At 38.3% G+C, this 17781-nt stretch overlaps 1 protein-coding gene and 1 long non-coding RNA gene across 2 annotated transcripts; one reads left to right on the top strand and one right to left on the bottom strand.

Annotated features, from left to right (window-relative positions):
• The first annotated feature begins 612 nt into the window (after positions 1–612).
• On the top strand, positions 613–9801 carry LOC105922459 (cytochrome P450 7A1). The gene is made up of 8 exons (XM_012858352.3): positions 613–1049; positions 2034–2274; positions 2363–2572; positions 2731–2925; positions 3030–3229; positions 7947–8077; positions 8215–8393; positions 8498–9801. Exons 1-8 carry the CDS (start codon positions 967–969, stop codon positions 8798–8800), a joined length of 1542 nt encoding a protein of 513 aa, XP_012713806.1. The 5' UTR covers positions 613–966; the 3' UTR covers positions 8801–9801.
• A 3793-nt stretch (positions 9802–13594) lies between these two features.
• Positions 13595–15874, bottom strand: LOC118562009. Its single transcript, XR_004930432.1, has 4 exons — positions 15738–15874; positions 14255–14444; positions 13792–13937; positions 13595–13682 (listed from the first exon to the last, which is right to left on the bottom strand). It is a non-coding gene; the product is annotated as an uncharacterized LOC118562009 (long non-coding RNA).
• Positions 15875–17781: the final 1907 nt, after the last annotated feature.

The following is a 17781-nucleotide window of genomic DNA, read 5'->3' as shown; positions in this document are numbered from 1 at the left end:
ACAGACAAAGATTTCAGAGATTTTTAAGATGTCTTTTGCTTATACCTTCCACTCTGTAATTTAGAACAGATTCAACAGGTGTCATATTGCAGTTGAAGGTTTATTCCTACCAGAGGCACAGTTCGTTTTAGGTTCTAGGGCTCAATGTTTTACAAACAGAATTTTAGGTTTTATTTTTATGATTTTTTTTACATGCTGTTTTTCTATACAAACTGCTTTCTGCTTCCACCCAAATACCTTTTGACAGATTACACTGCACAGCTTGCTCTCGCTCAAATGCAACAGATACACAGGTGAGACCTTGAATATATTTACTAACCCTGATGCCCTATCTTTCAGTAATGCTGTCCATGGACTCTGGTCAAGGCCATCACTCTTACACACGCTATGCATGGAATTCCAGTTCCTAGATAGATTTGCTTGAGATAAAAGCTCCGGTATGTGTTTTTTAATATATCTGGTGAAATATGCCAAATTTACAACTTTAAACTTTTTACTTTAAACCAAAATGTTTGCATAATAATAATAATACCCAAACCATTAAAAGATTAAAAAAAATGTCAGATAATTTTGAAAAAGAAAATCAACTAAACAAAAAACTACTACAGATAGAAAGGTAATAATGAAAACAACATACTGTCACTTAACGTACATTTGACATTTTGCCAAAAAAGCTCACCACTCCAGTGGGCCCTCCCATAAGGAGGAGGTATATAAAAGCTATCACTTGATGTCTGTTTCATCACAACTGACACATGCACTCACTTCTGCTATGAAAGGCAGCAGAAGTTCATACAAACTATTTCTGCACTAGATCAGATTATCTTTTACGAGCATTTTTCTGTTGGAGACGATCAACTTTAATCAATAGATAATCCATTTTTTCTTTATGAGGCAGTGCTGACAAAAACATCACTTTCTGATTTGGATCTTGTTCCAGTCTTTCGTCACCATTGTAACCTTACAATGATGATAAGCATTGCTTTGATCTGGGGAGTAGTGGTTGGATTTTGTTGCCTTCTGTGGCTTGCATTGGGGATAAGACACAGGTAAGACTGCACTAATAAAATACAGAATGCAATATTAGCTATAGTACTTGGATTTTATTTGTCTACATAACTGTTTCCAACATTTTGGTCTAATCCAAAAAGAAACATTATTATGAAAATAGGTGTTTAGAACAATTCTACTAACATGAATATCTTTATTATTAAAAACAATAAACACAAAGATTTGTTACTATTATTACTATTATAGGCTTGAACTGAGATATAGCATCTCTTCTCTCAGGCTAATATTCCTGTCAACAGGAAGACTGTTGATAGGAATATTATTAATTCAATCTCCTTATTATGATGATATTTACATTATTAGAGTTAAGAGGGTAAATGTATGTAAACATGTAGGGCTTGTAAGTCAAGCTGATTGGACTGTGGATTACTTCAAAACAAAAGGTGTCACAGCGACAGTTGTCATGAAGTGATGTGTCATTGCAGCTGCCATTGAGCAAGAAACGGAATGTTTTGAACTTCGTTAAATGTCTAGTTATTAGGAGGATGTTTGTCACCAACAGTCACATTGACAAGGGCTCAGTAAGTCTAAAATACACTCGGGTTATCAGACTTCTTGAGCAGTAAAAACATGCAGCAAATATTTTTTTTTTTTTTTTGCAATTAAGGTGTAATTGTTCAACTGAAATATTTTACACATATTAATATCTAAATGTCACAAAAGATCTAGGATTTTACGATAAATGTCAGTGTTGTTTTATTTACCAAATGTTTACCATAATTATCACACTGTAGCTTCTGGTGTGAGTGGGAATCAGTAGTTTTCTATCAGAATCATTAAAGAACAATACGATTTACCACAATAAACGTGGACATTGTTATAAGCAGTACAGTTTTGTATTTAAGTGTTTTGCAAGTCAAGTCAATGTGTTTTCTATTTGAATTGTAAACTGCATTTTTAAAACAAAGAAAAAATATATTCACATGTAACAAACACTATCCCTATCTTGGTGATTTCTGCAGGCAAGCTGGTGAGCCTGTCCTTGAAAATGGTTTAATTCCCTACCTGGGCTGTGCTTTGCAATTTGGTGCAAACCCTCTTCAATTCCTTCGCAGCCGCCAAAAGAAGTATGGTCATATTTTCACCTGCAAGATAGCAGGCCAGTACATCCACTTCCTTTGTGACCCCTTTTCCTACCATTCAGTCATCAGACAGGGGAGACACCTCGATTGGACAAAATTTCATTTTGCTACATCTGTTAAGGTGGAAAATAGTTATTACTATTATGTTGAGAAGAAAATGTGTAAACCAAGAATGACTCCAATAATCCTCCATGATCTTCCATCTCTAGGCATTTGGTCATGACAGCTTTGACCCTCGTCATGGTCACACCACAGAAAACCTCCATCAAACCTTTCTGAGGACCCTTCAGGGGGAAGCTCTTCCCTCCCTGATAGAAACTATGATGGGCCACTTGCAAGATGTCATGCTAAACTCAGACACCCTTAGTCCCAGTGAGGACTATTGGGAGGTGGATGGCATATTTGCCTTTTGCTACAAGGTGGATATCAAAAGTACAGTGTGAGAACATGTATTTCACTGATTCCATCATTCACTAGCTTTTTCCAGAGGTTGGACAGGCTGTTTTTAAAGAATTAGTGCTAAAACGGAAAGCATATTAAACTGCGCTGGCTGTTCTTTTTATTTGGTGTTAACTAGGTAATGTTTGAAGCTGGCTACCTGACTCTGTTTGGTAAAGAGCTTGGAGAAGACAAGTGCCACACCAGGCAGGAAGCACAAAAAGCCTTGGTCCTTAACACTTTGGAGAATTTTAAGGAGTTTGACAAGATTTTCCCAGCTCTTGTGGCTGGCTTACCCATCCATGTCTTCAAGAGTGCCTACAGTGCCAGAGAGGTTAGTGCCCTGTATTCAAAGTCACTTCGTCACACCAAAACAATAAGTCCTAATCACTTTTACATCCAGTTCAATTTAACTTTCATATGTTTTTTCTTCTGCAGAACTTAGCAAAGACTATGCATGCTGAAAACTTGTCCAAGAGGCACAATATGTCTGATCTGATCTCTATGAGGATGATACTGAATGATTCACTATCTACGTTCAATGACTTGAGCAAAGCTAGAACTCATGTTGCTCTACTCTGGGCTTCACAAGCTAACACACTGCCTGCTACGTTCTGGAGTCTATTTTATATGATCAGGTAGGAAGATTGCTGATGATGATAAAAATTAATGGATGAATGAAGTGGTCATTATGCTTTGTTGTAATGCAGATAACACAGTTGATTTGGAACTGAATTAGTGAGCCTACAATGATTAAAGAGTTAGAAAGCCAGGTTCAGTCCCCGCAATAATTCATCTATATGATTAAATGTTAAGCATTCATCTAGCAAACAACAATGTTATATTGGCTGATAATATAAAACCAGCCAAAATGTTTAGTATTTTAGCCATTTTAATTGTAATAAAACCAATGACATAAGAACCTGCAAATAATATATTGTTGTTTGAACAAATAATGTAATCACATTTTGCTAACAATGCCACCAAGTTGACCTTGAATTGAATTGATTTATTGTCCCCGTGGGGGACAATAAATCAATTGCTGCCTTTTCCAAGGCACTGCCTTTTACAGAGTATAGAAAAGGAATACAATGAGATGGTTGATGGAGAAAAGGGAGTGCATTTCTTGCACTGTCTCTTAAAGGGGACAGTAGGAGAATGCACAGTGGCGGATACATGCGGGGGCACGGGGGGCATGCGCACCCCCTTTTGGAGACCAAAATCATTTTTTTAGAGCGGTCGGGCATTGGGCGGAAGCTGTACTTTTTTTTTTTCTTTTTTAACCTCGGAGTGGCCATCGTTCTTTTAGTACTATCTTTGATGTGTCAATCAAACAATTCAACCAATCAAATCAATGACTGAAGACAACATACTAGCCAATTACAGCTGGAGAGGGGCGGGTCGCTTGGTCATACAAATAGCCTTCAGAGAGAAGCCGGCACGGCTTGGCTGTAGTCACCGTCGGTGTCGGTAGTGCGGTATTGATATTCGGTCTGATTACCAAATAATTACAAGAAGTGACAATGAAGCAAAGGAGAGCGAGCTGGAAGCAGCGCTATTAATTTCGGTTTGAAACGTCAGCATTGAAGTCAACACTGGAGTAAACATTGACGCTAGGAGGGTTAGCTAGACAGCTAGGAGCACCAGGAGCAGAACCAAGCAGGAAAACTGCCAAACTGAAGAAACTTGGGTTAGTTGCAGGCAGAAGGGAACTCTACTTTGTTCTGATCCTTGTGCTTCTAGCTGCTCTAATTACAGAACCTCTTCTAGTATGAATTTTTATTTCAGTCAGTGTTCAGCCTGACACCATTGCTCATGTTTATGTATGCTAATGCTTGACTGTTGAGTCAAGGCACAGCTCTACAGGTTGCTGTATCAACATTATTCATTATACCTATTATACATTGATGCTGTCAGATTCGAATTTATTTAAAAAAATAAATCGACCAGTAAAATGAGTACAATGAGATGGCATTTTATTAAAAGGGTTTTAGTTTTCTTCCAGACATAGACGACTATTTTGATATATATTTTGTTAGTAATTCTTTCTAAAAGCCCAACAAATGTGAAAAGCTTCCCACTTTTTTACAACCTGCCCATAAGCTATTTTAGTTCCAGCTCATTGTGTTCAAAAGAAGCCTAATTGGGTGGAAACCTGCCTAATTTGGTAACACTGAATACACTATTTCTTTTTGTTAGATTTTTTTAGATTTTGGGATTTTATTGAGAGTTTGTTTCTTAGCACTGTAGGAGTTGTCATAGAGCCACTTTTAAGCCTGAAGCATGTAAAATGCTTTTTTTTTTAAAGCGTGCCCCCCTGAAAAATGTAATGCCCCCCCTGTAATTTGTTTCTGCAGTCGGGTCTGTCCAAGCATGAATTTGAATTGCTCACAGCTCAGATCTCGCGTTATTACAACGTGACGTGATTAAAACTATTTCCAAGCATCTTGCATATGATGAACGATGCGAGTGAGAAAGAGATCTTTACATCATATAAAGATGATCTACCATCAGGATCAACATTCAAGCAGGAAATGAAGTTGTGGCACACAAAGTGGTCATCATCAGTGGAAAAACCCAGCTCTCTCCCTGAAATTCTAAGGATAACAAATATGAAGTGCTACCCAAACATTTATATGATTCTTCACCTTCTGTCAGTTATACCTTTTACCAGTGCTTCTGTGGAACGTGCTAACTCGGGCCTTAAAGCAGTGAAAACTTTGCTAAGGTCGACTATGGGACAACAAAGGTTTGTGGCTTTGCTACTTATGTATGTCCACAACGACATTCATTTAGACATCAACAATATCATTGACATATTTGCCCAGAAGCATCCTAGAGGGTGGATATTTGTAAACCCATTATCATTGTCATCATAAAGTTGAAGGTGTTGTAGAAGAGAACAATATTCTTTGTCAGGTCTTACTGTTCTATTATAGGCTTATGGCTTAACTTCGCTGTACATGTTCATTGGTTTAACTTGCTTTAGAGTTTTTTTTCTCAACATAGTTTATCTCGTTAAAATATATTCAAAACTCCTTTATCACTTGAACCATATCAAACTGTTCTAAGTCTTTGGGTCTTTTTAAGTAATTTTTTTCTTAATATTGTCATAAATTTGGAGGGAGATGAATCCGGAAATCAACCAACACACAATAAATGCTCTTTACGGTGATTTATTTGAGGGATGGTGAGGAGAGGGAATCAAACGGGCAAACAGACAGGATCCAAAAAAAGGGGTAAGGCAGACATCCAGGCGACACTTGACAGGTAAACCGAAACTGGGCAGAAAAATACAGAACATGTTACAAAAATGGAATCAGGACGCTGGGCGCTCTTACCAGGAAACAGGGGATGCACACATGGTATAATTGACGACGACCCGACAACTAACTGAGGAGAGAGTGAGGCTTAAATAGACGGATAAACAGGTGAGCGGAATTGAAACTAATTAACCGGAGGTGGGAGCAATACAGAACTGACAGGACACAAGAATAATAAACAAAGCACAGAACTAAAATCAGAACTAATACAGGGACCAGAATAACTAACAAAGTAAAAAGGCTAAACTGGAATCCAAAACAGAAATAAACCCAGAGGCAGAAATGAGCTACTTAACCAAAACAATAAACATAGACCAGAACAGAACGTGACAAATGTAGTTTATCTGGATTAAATATATTGTTAAAATACATGTATATTAAAAAATCCTTTATCACTTGAACCATACCAAACTATTCTTAAGTCCTTGGGTCTTTTTATTTCATTTTACTAAATAGATATAATTTCTGGAAATAAAGAAAATGTTTGTTTGATTAATTGTTGATGAGGATAATTTTTTCTTCAAACCACTTTTTAACCTTGTGCATGCTGTAAAAACCAAGAAATTTTGGCTTAAAGATCCTTTTTCAATTACAATAATGTAATCATGCTAATTCCACTTATGTTCATCCATTAAAATGATTATCAATTCAAAAACCCTTAGATGAATAATTAGGGTTGTGTGAAAGAGTAAAGATGGCATTATTTGGTCGTTTAGCCTCACATTGTCTTGACATGATTCTTAGGTGCGCACCCCCTTTTGAAAAATCCTGGATCTGCCCCCTCAGCACAAAAAAGCAACATACACCCAAGCATAACGTACACAGCAGAGACAGTGAGTCAGAGGAAATTGTATTTGTCACCATGCGCGTGTGTGTGCGTCAGTGTAGGTCTATGATTGCCCAGTAGCCCCCCTCCAGCCATAGTTCTAGATGGTATGTTATCAGCAGTTCAGTAGAGTGCTGCTTCAGACACAGGTGTCATGAATAAGTGCAGGCGTGTTGTTTCCATAACATCTGGGAGAGTTTCAGATAAATAAGCCTCCAAGGCCAGCATCGGGCAGCGGAATTCTATAACAACGACATTGTTTTGTCTCAGGCTGACTGTCAAATTTCTATCATACTTCAAGCCTGTGTTGCTCCGTCTTCGTGGCAGTCCCACACAGCCAAATTTGTTGGTCTTTCCACTGTAAATCGAGCTAGTGCTTCCCCAAGGTCTTTTACATTTCACCATTGAGTTCAGACCACTGCTGCCATGCGATGCTGTCAAAGGATTGCATCCAGCTTGCGATTTTGCTCAGAAAGCATTTAAGTCTGGGTGATCACAGTTGGGTTTAATTCTTCACACTCTACCGGCATCCTTACCAAGGCCAAAACTGCCGCCAAGACCTTCTGTATTTGCTGATATATCAGGTAACTGCCAGCTCCAATAAGCATAAATCCTCTTATCATAACTCCAATAACGTAGACATCTACCACGTCCACGATGAACGAATAGACAGGCACACCATCTTCCATCTTCCCCCGGAATCCAGAGTGTATCTGGTGTCCCTTCTAGACAGCCTAGCCCCCCTGTGCCTGACCTTCTCATTGAGAAAGTGTTATCAATAGCGTTGAGCGACCAACTGACCAGATCCATTGGTTTTTTAATGCAATTGCAAAGAAATCATTTAAAAATGTATTAACTGTAGTCAGTAATATAATAATACACATCATGTAAATGCATAATTTGTGAGAAAATCTATATGTAGAATATTGTTGATTAGCTTGGATACTGTGTGAATTTATAATTTCATACATATTGTAGTCCACATAAAAGATTATTAAAAAGACAATTGAAGGACAGATTAATGGTACACTTCTTTAGGCAGAAATGTTTTTATATCACCCAGTGGAATGGGCAAGAATGCTGGAAGCCAGAAGTAGTCATATAACACATGTTATACAATCTTTTAGATATTTAAAAAATAAGTATTTTCTCATGGAAACATTAAGTATGGTAGCTGAACTAAAATAATTCCCTACCTGTGTCCAGGAGTCCAGATGCTATGAAAGCAGCTCAGAAAGAAGTGCAGAAAGTTCTGAGGGATTCGGGTTTGATAGTGGACCCCAATGGGCCCATGCTAAATCTGACTAGACACCAGCTGGATAATATGCCTGTTTTGGGTAAGACTACAAGTTCTATAAAATGAGTGTGAACTATAACACATGAAATTAAAGTCTAAGATGTTTTACTTCTACATTCAGTTAAGAAAGTTTGTATTTGAAAAATTGCTAAAGAGTTATTCGACTCTTAATTATAGACAGCATCATGAAAGAAGCAATGCGGCTTTCTAGTGCCTCTTTGAATATTCGGGTTGCCAAAGAGGACTTTCTGCTCCACCTTGACAACCAAGAAGCTTACCGTATTAGGAAAGATGATGTCATAGCCCTGTATCCACCCATGGTGCACTATGATCCGGAAATCTATGAGGATCCCTATGTAAGACCCCACATTATCATGACATTCTATAAAAAACAATCATCTTCATAGTGTAATGATTAATTTCTGTTCCTCTTAATTTATCCTTGTCTTCTCTCTTGCAGGAGTATAAGTTTGACCGCTTTCTGGATGAAAGAGGTCAGGAGAAAAATGCTTTTTATCGTAATGGTCGGAGGCTGCGTTACTTTTACATGCCCTTTGGGTCAGGGGTCACAAAATGCCCTGGACGATTTTTTGCTGTGTATGAGATCAAGCAGTTTCTGACTCTGATGCTGTCCTACTTTGACATGGAATTATTAGACCCTGCAATCAGAATTCCTCCTCTAGACCAATCTCGTGCAGGTCTGGGAATTCTCCAACCAACCTATGATGTGGACTTCAGGTACAAACTGAAACAGAAAAACTAAACTCAGTTATTACTGTGCTGGCTTACTGAATTACATACTGTGTATAGTGTAAAGTTGAAAGTACAATTAAGATATTTTACTGTGTATATAAATAGATTGAATAGTTTTTTCCTGTTCTGTTTATTTTATAAAATGAAGCTGTAGATGATGGGTTGCATGGAATCATTAGAAATTATCACATATTTCAATGTTTCCACTGGTATTCTGTCATATTCAATATTTCTCATATTAAGAGCCATGTATACTAAATAGTAATAATCAGTACTTGCAAACTCAACACAGTACAGTGGTTTAAACCTGCAGGTTTAGAAAACGGAATAAACAATAGGGGGACATTAACAAAATCGCTGATAAAAAATTTAAATCATAATGTTAATTGTTAAAGGCAGTATGTAGCGCAATTGCCTAATAAATCAATGGATACCGTTTCCGACCTTAGTTAAGCTTTTCTGTGTGGAGATTACATGCTTGCAAGAGCATGCATGGGTTTTATGAGGTATACTTTGGCCTCCGCTCACAGTCCAAAGACATGCATTATTCGGTTAACAATGTGTCTACTGTGCCCCCTGGTGTGAGTGGGGCTGCATACTTGTTGGTGATTATTCTGGGGGCGCAGAACCTAGGCCCTCGTGAGCTAGTGACCTTTCAAGAGTCTGTCCCACCTATCAATCAGTAGTTGCAACATAGATGGACATAAACTATAATAAAAAAGACATATGCTAAATGCCTCACAAAACTGATATACTTAAAAGACAATTGAAGAACACACTAAAGTGACACATTAGTTTGCTTGTAATTTTAATAATATGGAGCAGCTAAAGGGTTAAATGATCTTTCTGCACCTCTTAAACACAAAAAGCTGGTATGTGTGTCAGGAACATGTTCCTTTTCTGTGATTAACTAACTCACAAATGATATGGTATGTAAAAACATTGATCCAACGATGTGGCAAAAGGTGGCCTTCTTGGAAATAAATACTGTGACTTTTATAATTTTCTGAACTTCTGACTCTTATTATGTGAGTTTAATTGCATATATCTGTCAGTTGTACTATACATGCTGCTGTTATTATGTTTTGAAATATTTCTTTTGTCATTTAATGGTTATGGGGTTTGCCCAACCACTAAGGGCTTTGTGCTGATTCAGATTTCCTCCTTAGTTGAGTATTTCCTGCTTACCGAAGCGTTTCCTGAAGGATGGACCTGAAAAGCTGTTTCGGCTTCTTGCGTAGCTTGTGGCCATCAGTAATTCCTGCTGCTGCTTCAGTTAACAGAGGAGCAGGAAAAGTGATCAGTCATAAATAATTTTGGTCTTAACTAGTGGTCAAAGTAAGCCGGTACAGTCCAGTATTGCGTATCAAGAAGCAAGGGGGGAGGGCGGCTGCCAGATAAAGCCATCATCCAGAATCAGTCATGGCTGCACGTTGGATCAGAAAACAGATCCGCTCACCAGATGCAGTCTAAAACACCACTTAGTTTATATATATATATATATATATATATATATATATTTTTATTTTTTTTTTATTTTTTTTTTTAATTCACTATTTTTAATTCATTCCGAATTGTTTCTGAATAACATGTGCTGTGTTTCTGTGCTTCACCACCCTGACTGCTCCTCTCCCTTCCCTCGGAGCCAGAGACTTTTATCAGCTGCCAGCCTTCAAAACGCGAACCACTACATTTGATGTCCTTCCACCCGTAACAAAATGTGCCAATTAAAATCAATAGGAGAGTTTGTAGCTGTGTTTCATGCTGTTTTGTTTAACGACAGAGAACCAGTGGTGTTGCTTTGGGTGTGCTGCGGTGGGCATGCTCTGGTGGCCGTGGTCATAGACATTATATGACTGTGACCTTGATGGGTTGAGTAGTCGTCTGGCAACCAGAAGGTTGTGAATTCGATTCCAGCTTCCCCTTGCCAGATGTCGATGTACCCTTGGGCAAGGCACTTAACCCCAAGTTGCCTACCGAGCTGCGTCTCAGTGTATAAATGTGTGAGCGTTAGTGAGAGCGACTGGGTGAATGTGGCTATAGTGTACAGCGCTTTGGGTGGTCAGCATGACTGGAAAAGCGCTATATAAGTTCAGTCCATTTACCATTTACCATATACGTAGATGCCTCGTTGGGCGGGTTCTGCTTATGCTGCGGATGAGTCAGAGCGTCCGCCATGTTGAATGTGGCAAATCTGCTGTTAGACTCAGACACTTAAACAGTATCTGAGGGACTTCAATCTCAGAATACACTTTATAGTGGTAATATTTTTATTTTTGTAATATTACGAGTTTATTTTCTTATCCCTTTGGCTTCATTTTACTGACTTTATTCTTGCAAAGAATAAAAATAATTACAAATATCTAATCTGACCGTATTACTCTAGAACTAAAGTAGTTCTGCAAACTGTGACTATTCTGGAAATGTTCAATTCAATTCAATTCAGTTTTATTTATATAGCGCCAAATCATGAAACATGTCATCTTAAGGCACTTTACAAAGTCAAGTTCAATCATATTATACAGATTGGGTCAGATTGTACAGATTGGTCAAAAATGTCCTATATAAGGAAACCAGTTGATTGCATCAAAGTCCCGACAAGCAGCATTCACTCCTGGAGAAGCGTGGAGCCACAGGAAGAGTCGTCTGTATTGTCCATGGCTTTGCAGCAATCCCTCATACTGAGCAAGCATGAAGCGACAGCGGGAAGAAAAACTCCCCATTAACGGGAAGAAAAAACCTCCGGCAGAACCGGGCTCAGTATGAACGGTCATCTGCCTCGACCGACTGGGGGTTACAGAAGACAGAGCAGAGACACAAAAAGACAGACAAAAAAGCACAGAAGCACACATTGATCCAGTAATCTGTTCTACATTAGATGGTAGTAGCGGGTGAGCCGTCTTCTCTGGATGATGTCACAGTTAACAGAACGCCAGACCAGGTGTACCTACTATGAAGATAAAAGAGAGAGAACAGAAAGTTAAAGCAGAAATGACAACACATAATACATAATTGAAGAACAGTAGAACTCTATAGAGTGAGAAAATTAGATCCTGATATCCTCCAGTAGCCTAAGCCTACACTCAAAAAACTGAAACATTGACTTTAATTAAAATAATTTTGTCAACAGGTTCCACATAAGTGTTTTATGTTAGCTAAAAGCAAAATTGTTAAGTTCATCTAACTTTTTTAACTTGCATTAAGTTAACACAATGTGAATTGACCCAACTAGATACAAATAATTATGAACAACAAGAGATCTTTAAGTTTATCCAATCTAATTCAGTTACATTACATGGACATAATCAATATATTTACAGGCTACATATTTTACATTTGTCCTTTAAACGTGTATCTAATCAGTACAAGTAAAATATTATTTACAATTTATTAAAAAAGGTTTTCATCCAATTTACTTTATACTGATAAGTGTGACCTAATTCTTGTTTGTCAACAGGTTCCACGCAAACAAATTTAGTACACCCAACATATTTTTGGTAATTCCTTTATTAAACAATATTCATTTAACATTCTTTTGCCACTGGGTCCAAAATACAACCCCACAAATAGCCCTAACAGACATAGGGTGTAGCATGGTTAGACAACAACAGTTGTAAACTGCCTTTATGCAGTCCAATACTACAGGCTTGCAGTTGTTTTCTAACAGCCTAACCTGCATGTGCTGCTATCAACTTAAATTTCTAATATTAAGGAGGGAATACTCTGAAATACAAACATCTCAAATTGTGTTGCAGCATTATTGCCCAACAAAGAAAATTTTCATTAAGCCCCTTGCAGGATAAAAACAAAATATGCCTGATTCACAAATATTATTGCATAACAATACAGTAGGTTTGGAGTTCTCAGTATTTTTGTAATAGCATAAAAGTCAAACCATAACAATACACATACTGTCAACTTATTTTTGTAATATGAAAGGGAAAAACCTGAGATGTTTACATTACACTCACTTATGGTGGTATTCCAAAACGTTTCCAAATGTTTATGTCTCTGAAATGATTTCTTTTTCCTGCTCTGTTTTCTTACAGAATCATTTTTGTTCACATTCGGCATCCCAGTCAATGGTTGGGTTTATTCATACATTTTGTTCATGAGTATCTCTACCTTTGTCGAGAGGGTGCTAGTATCCAGTTAAAGGAAGAACGTCTGTAGAACTTCAAAGAAGGCTTTCAGTCCTTTAGGATAACTGAGGTTCAGTGCGTATATTACACCCATTAAGAGTGCACATGCAGAAGCGACGTCCCCCAGGTCATGTAGAACTTCAACACCCTCGACCACTAGTCCAACATCAGCTTGAGGAGTGGTGGCATCACCTCCCCTGACTTTGTTGCTGTAGATGACAAGAGTAAGTAGCCCAAGCTCCCTCTGTTCAGCAGTACCATCACCATCCTTTACATAATGGAGAAGAAGACAACCAATCACAAATTTTGTAGATGTCCAAAGATTTACTTTTGCCTTTCAGGTTTCCCTTAAATAAAAATAGTGCAGCTATAAAGGTATCATTGGTGAAAAAGGTTTCAGCAGCTGTAACAGTAGAATTTGTAGTTGTGTATGTACACAGATACAAATCAATGCAAACAACAAAAATGTTACTTTTATAGATTCTCAAACTTTTACACATGTACTTCAAAAAGAGCTATTGGAGTAAAAATAAGTAGACGCTCCATGGATAAGAGGGAAAACATGTAAGACATACAACCAAGTGCAGCTGTTCAAATTTAAAAAGGTTATTAAAGATTTGATTGATTAAAAGATAAAAACTATTTTTTTTTAAATTACCAACCTGGTATTCTTTGAAAAGGATGTTCGGTTCTTCATTTAGATAGATACAAAGTGCCCTGAGGATGCACCCCCTTCTCTTTAGCAGTTTTCTTTAAAAAAAATATATAGTGTTGCGCTTAACATTTTTTACTTAACTTTTCTCTGAAAATCAAATCAACTTAAAATTACACAATGTTCTCTACTGTTAACAAAACATACCTGTGTGATTGGGACCAGAGTTCTTCTGATTTTAGTCCCTGTAGAGCCTCCCTTTTTATTAAACACCAATGAGCTGGGCAGTGTGTTGGTCAAGCTGTGCATGGAACAAGGGGACCAGTAGTGATCCTCACAAATTCTGCTTCCACCTGAAAACATAATGTCAACAAACAACACATCAGCACCTATTAAAACATTTAAACAGAATGTAAAAAAAAAAAAAAAAACAGGCTGCACTCTAAACAGTATTTCCTGTGGCATGGTTACATTTGACACAAAATAATTAACATTCCCATGTTACATTCTATCAGCGGCAAAATATACTTACTGTATCAGGGGTTCAAATCTGACCTCAGGCCCTTTGATGCACGTCATCCCTGCTCCCCCCCTGGCCTTTTCAGTCTATACACTGTCACTATCCAAAACTGCAGAACTGCTAAACAAATAATAAAGAAGCATTTCCTACCTCTGCCACAGTGAACAATCCTGGCCATCTGATCTTGAATTCCGCAACCATGGGCTTGTCTTTGACAACCTCCTGTCTCCTGTATACGAACGTCTTGGCCATCTTTTCTTTTACCACTTTATCGTTATGTCTCTTCTTGACCTCAGATAACAATGCCAACTGTCATCTTCAAGACACCCTTTTAGAAATTCTGCAAGGGGAAAAAGAGGCACTCTCAATTATGTAATTTATAACATACTTCGATTACACAGCACCTCTGCTCTTAAGTACTTCAAGTATCACATTTTACCATGGCATTTATCCAAACCAAACAAGAATTATTTTAAACACATTCTCTTTTAACATTATGAATGTTGAAATGATGACACGATATTCAGAGATTTTAATTCCTTTTAAATAATGTATCTCCTTAATCATTGGTTTAACTTGAACACCTTGTCTCATTCCCTCAGACCATTTGTGTTATATATCAGCAAAGTAACAAACAAATATGAATTTAACCTCCCTTTCTGTGCACAAACAGGTACTTTAATATAAACAGATTTTGGCTTTTAACAGTTTACAGTAAACGGAATAATCATCTCACATAGTTTCACTCCAAAACCAAAAATGGTGTAGTCACTTTAACACCGTCTCTGCCGCGCTTCACACAAGCAGAAAATTCGCTAGCATTAGCATTAGTTAGCTTTTCATTGACATGTCCCGTTTCAACTGCATACTCTTCACAAACTGAATACTGTAACGTCTTACTCGACCCTCGGTTTCATAACTTCATCAACTCTTACTGATAACTTAAATACCGCTTCTAAATGCATTAATACTGACCTGGAGTATAGAACAGACGAGACACAGTCGAGCTTCTTTTAGCACCAACCGGAAGATTTAATCTTCTGTGTGCTCGTTCCTTTCTATTTTACCAGGGTGACCAGCGCTCCCAAGTGGTTGCATGTGTAATTGCACTCAGTAACCAGTATAACGCAAATAACTTATTAACCCGAAAATTTAGAGATAAATATAAAAAATAATAATGTTGGGGGAGCCTATTTCCATGCCTCTTGTTTCCATTCAATTACAACTTATTTACCCCCTCTACACACGTGTCAACTATAAACATCTAAAGCACTCCTATGCACACGGTTCAAGCAGACCGGCGCAGCAACCCAACGCGCGAGATTATCTTGGCCTTAATGCACTGGAGCCGCAGACTGATAACCGACCGTCACTGACAACTAAGGCCTCAGCTGATAACAAGCTAACACATACTAGTTTACAAACTAGCTGATGCTGACTTTTGTGCGCGGTTAGCAGCCGCCACTAACACCCGCTTCCTAGCCGGCCACAACGGCCTTCATGTTTGTTTCAAACGTATTATTATTGTTGGTACTGTCATGGTTTTCAGGTGACGAGTCCACATGCAGATACGAACGGGAGGCAATGCACAGTTTTAAGATATTTTATTTGGAAAACAGGCAGGTCTATGGACGGAACTACAGGTGAATCGGCTGGGTCAGAACGTCACGGCTGGAAAGTCTGCAAGAGAGAGTGAGTGAGTACTCTGAAGGAAGAACCCGGAGAATTGCTAGAAGTAGCGCTGCTTACCATTAGGCTGGGCGGACCTAACCGGGAAGGAGTAGCGTCAGGAGAACTCTATGATACTACTCTGCTGGAGATAGGCGGCTAGTGGCTGGGGGCGGCTGATGTAGCTGGCGAGGAATCCTGAGCGAGCCTCATCGGCAACGGTTGACAGATGGATTGACCAGAGTGAACACAGAACCAACAGAACCCGGGAGAGGGGATCTCAGGCCTTGCTGGGTAACTTCCAGGAAGTATGAGGGGAGCGCCAGAGCAAAATCTGAGCAGGCAGGTTCCGCTGGTCTGTTTCTTCGGACGAGACGTCAAGACAGGTGAGTGCATCCAAGCACCAAAATCTGAAGCAACAGAGAGGTTCAAAAATTAATCCAAAAATGAAGAGTAACAAAAAACTCACAAGCTGGTCTCCGAGAGTTGGGACTGAGGCCACGTCGTACCACGACTGGTTAAGGCTCCGGCGTCTTCCATCTGTCAGCGCTCTGCTTAAGACGCCAGAGGAAGCCGCCTGCAACGAGCTGCAGGTGTGGACCACGCCTCCTCAGCCAACTAGACACACCTGAGGAGTAGAGTTAGAGCAGCCAAAACACAGAGAACCCTGACAGGTACGACATACAACATTATCGGATATAATATTGCACACTATAGTATAACGTATGCTGTATATTGTAGCAAATACATACCCACTGATCTCTAAAACACAAGCACTTCAGAAATATAAAACAATTGTATCAAAAAACAATATTTTTTTATTGGGATTTAGTTCCCATTAATTAAATCCCAATAAAAAAAAATATTCCCAATAATTTGCTAGTAGAATAATAGGTATGGATGAACCATTACCTACCTCTCTCGACGTTGGTAACTTCACCACCAAACGAAAAAGCAACTGAATTTGCACAGGTGGAGCAATTCAAACTCCTCCTTCTTCGTCTTCATTTTCTTCTTCTTCTTGGATTTTTTTGGCGGTTGGGACGCAACGAAATGGTGCATTACCGCTGCCACCTTCTGGATGTACGAAGTATTTCATCCATAATTCATTTAAATTAAATTATTATTGTTTAACCAATGTAGAATTATTGTGTACACAGAACAAATTACACAATTATGTAGACTTTATTAGAAAAATATATGTTAACTTATAAAAGACATGTATTTTTTAGTAAACTGACAACATAAAATTTATATAAATTGCACAACCCACCTAGTTCACTTTTTTGATATAGCAGTAAAACTATAAAGGTAGCTCAGAGTAACATGAGCCACTCTAGTTATAAGCTTTGTCAAAAAGGAAAGTTTTAAGATTAGTCTTAAAAGTAGACAGGGTGTCTGCCTCACGGACCAAAACTGGGAGTTGGTTCCACAGGAGAGGAGCCTGATAGCTAAAGGATCTGCCTCCCATTCTACTTTTAGAGGCTCTAGGAACCACCAGCAGACCTGCAGTCTGAGAGCGAAGTGCTCTGTTAGGAACATACGGTGTAATCAGAGCTCTGATATATGATGGAGCTTGATTATTAAGGGCTTTATAGGTTAGAAGAAGAATTTTAAATTCTATTCTTGATTTTTATAGGAAGCCAGTGAAGGGAAGCTAAAATTGGAGAAATATGATCCCTCTTGTTGATTTTCATCAGAACTCTTGCTGCAGTATTTTGGATCAGCTGAAGGCTTTGAACTGCATTTTGTGGACTTCCTGATAGTAAAGAATTACAATAGTCCAGCCTTGAAATAACAAATGCATGGACTAGTTTTTCAGCATCACTCCTGGACAGAATGTTTTTAATTTTGGCAATATTCCTGAGGTGAAAAAAGGAAACTCTGGAAACCTGTTTAATATGGGATTTAAATGACATGTCTTGGTCAAAAACAACACCAAGATTTTTTACTTTATTACCAGAGGCCAAGTTAATGGCACCCAGATTAAGTGATTGGTTAAGAAGTTT

The sequence above is a fragment of the Fundulus heteroclitus genome, unplaced genomic scaffold (genome assembly GCF_011125445.2).
Source record: "Fundulus heteroclitus isolate FHET01 unplaced genomic scaffold, MU-UCD_Fhet_4.1 scaffold_79, whole genome shotgun sequence".
Classification (NCBI taxonomy): Eukaryota; Metazoa; Chordata; class Actinopteri; order Cyprinodontiformes; family Fundulidae; genus Fundulus; species Fundulus heteroclitus.
Note: the sequence above shows the minus strand (reverse complement) of the source record. Positions and strands in the feature narration are given on the sequence as shown.

Bases quoted from the DNA above. Each gene is read 5' to 3' on its own strand.
- LOC105922459 (XM_012858352.3), top strand. From the start codon at position 967: ATGATGATAAGCATTGCTTTGATCTGGGGAGTAGTGGTTGGATTTTGT. The intron at 1,050-2,033 runs GTAAGACTGCAC...TGATTTCTGCAG, and splicing joins GCATTGGGGATAAGACACAG to GCAAGCTGGTGAGCCTGTCC. The intron at 8,078-8,214 runs GTAAGACTACAA...TCTTAATTATAG, and splicing joins GGATAATATGCCTGTTTTGG to ACAGCATCATGAAAGAAGCA.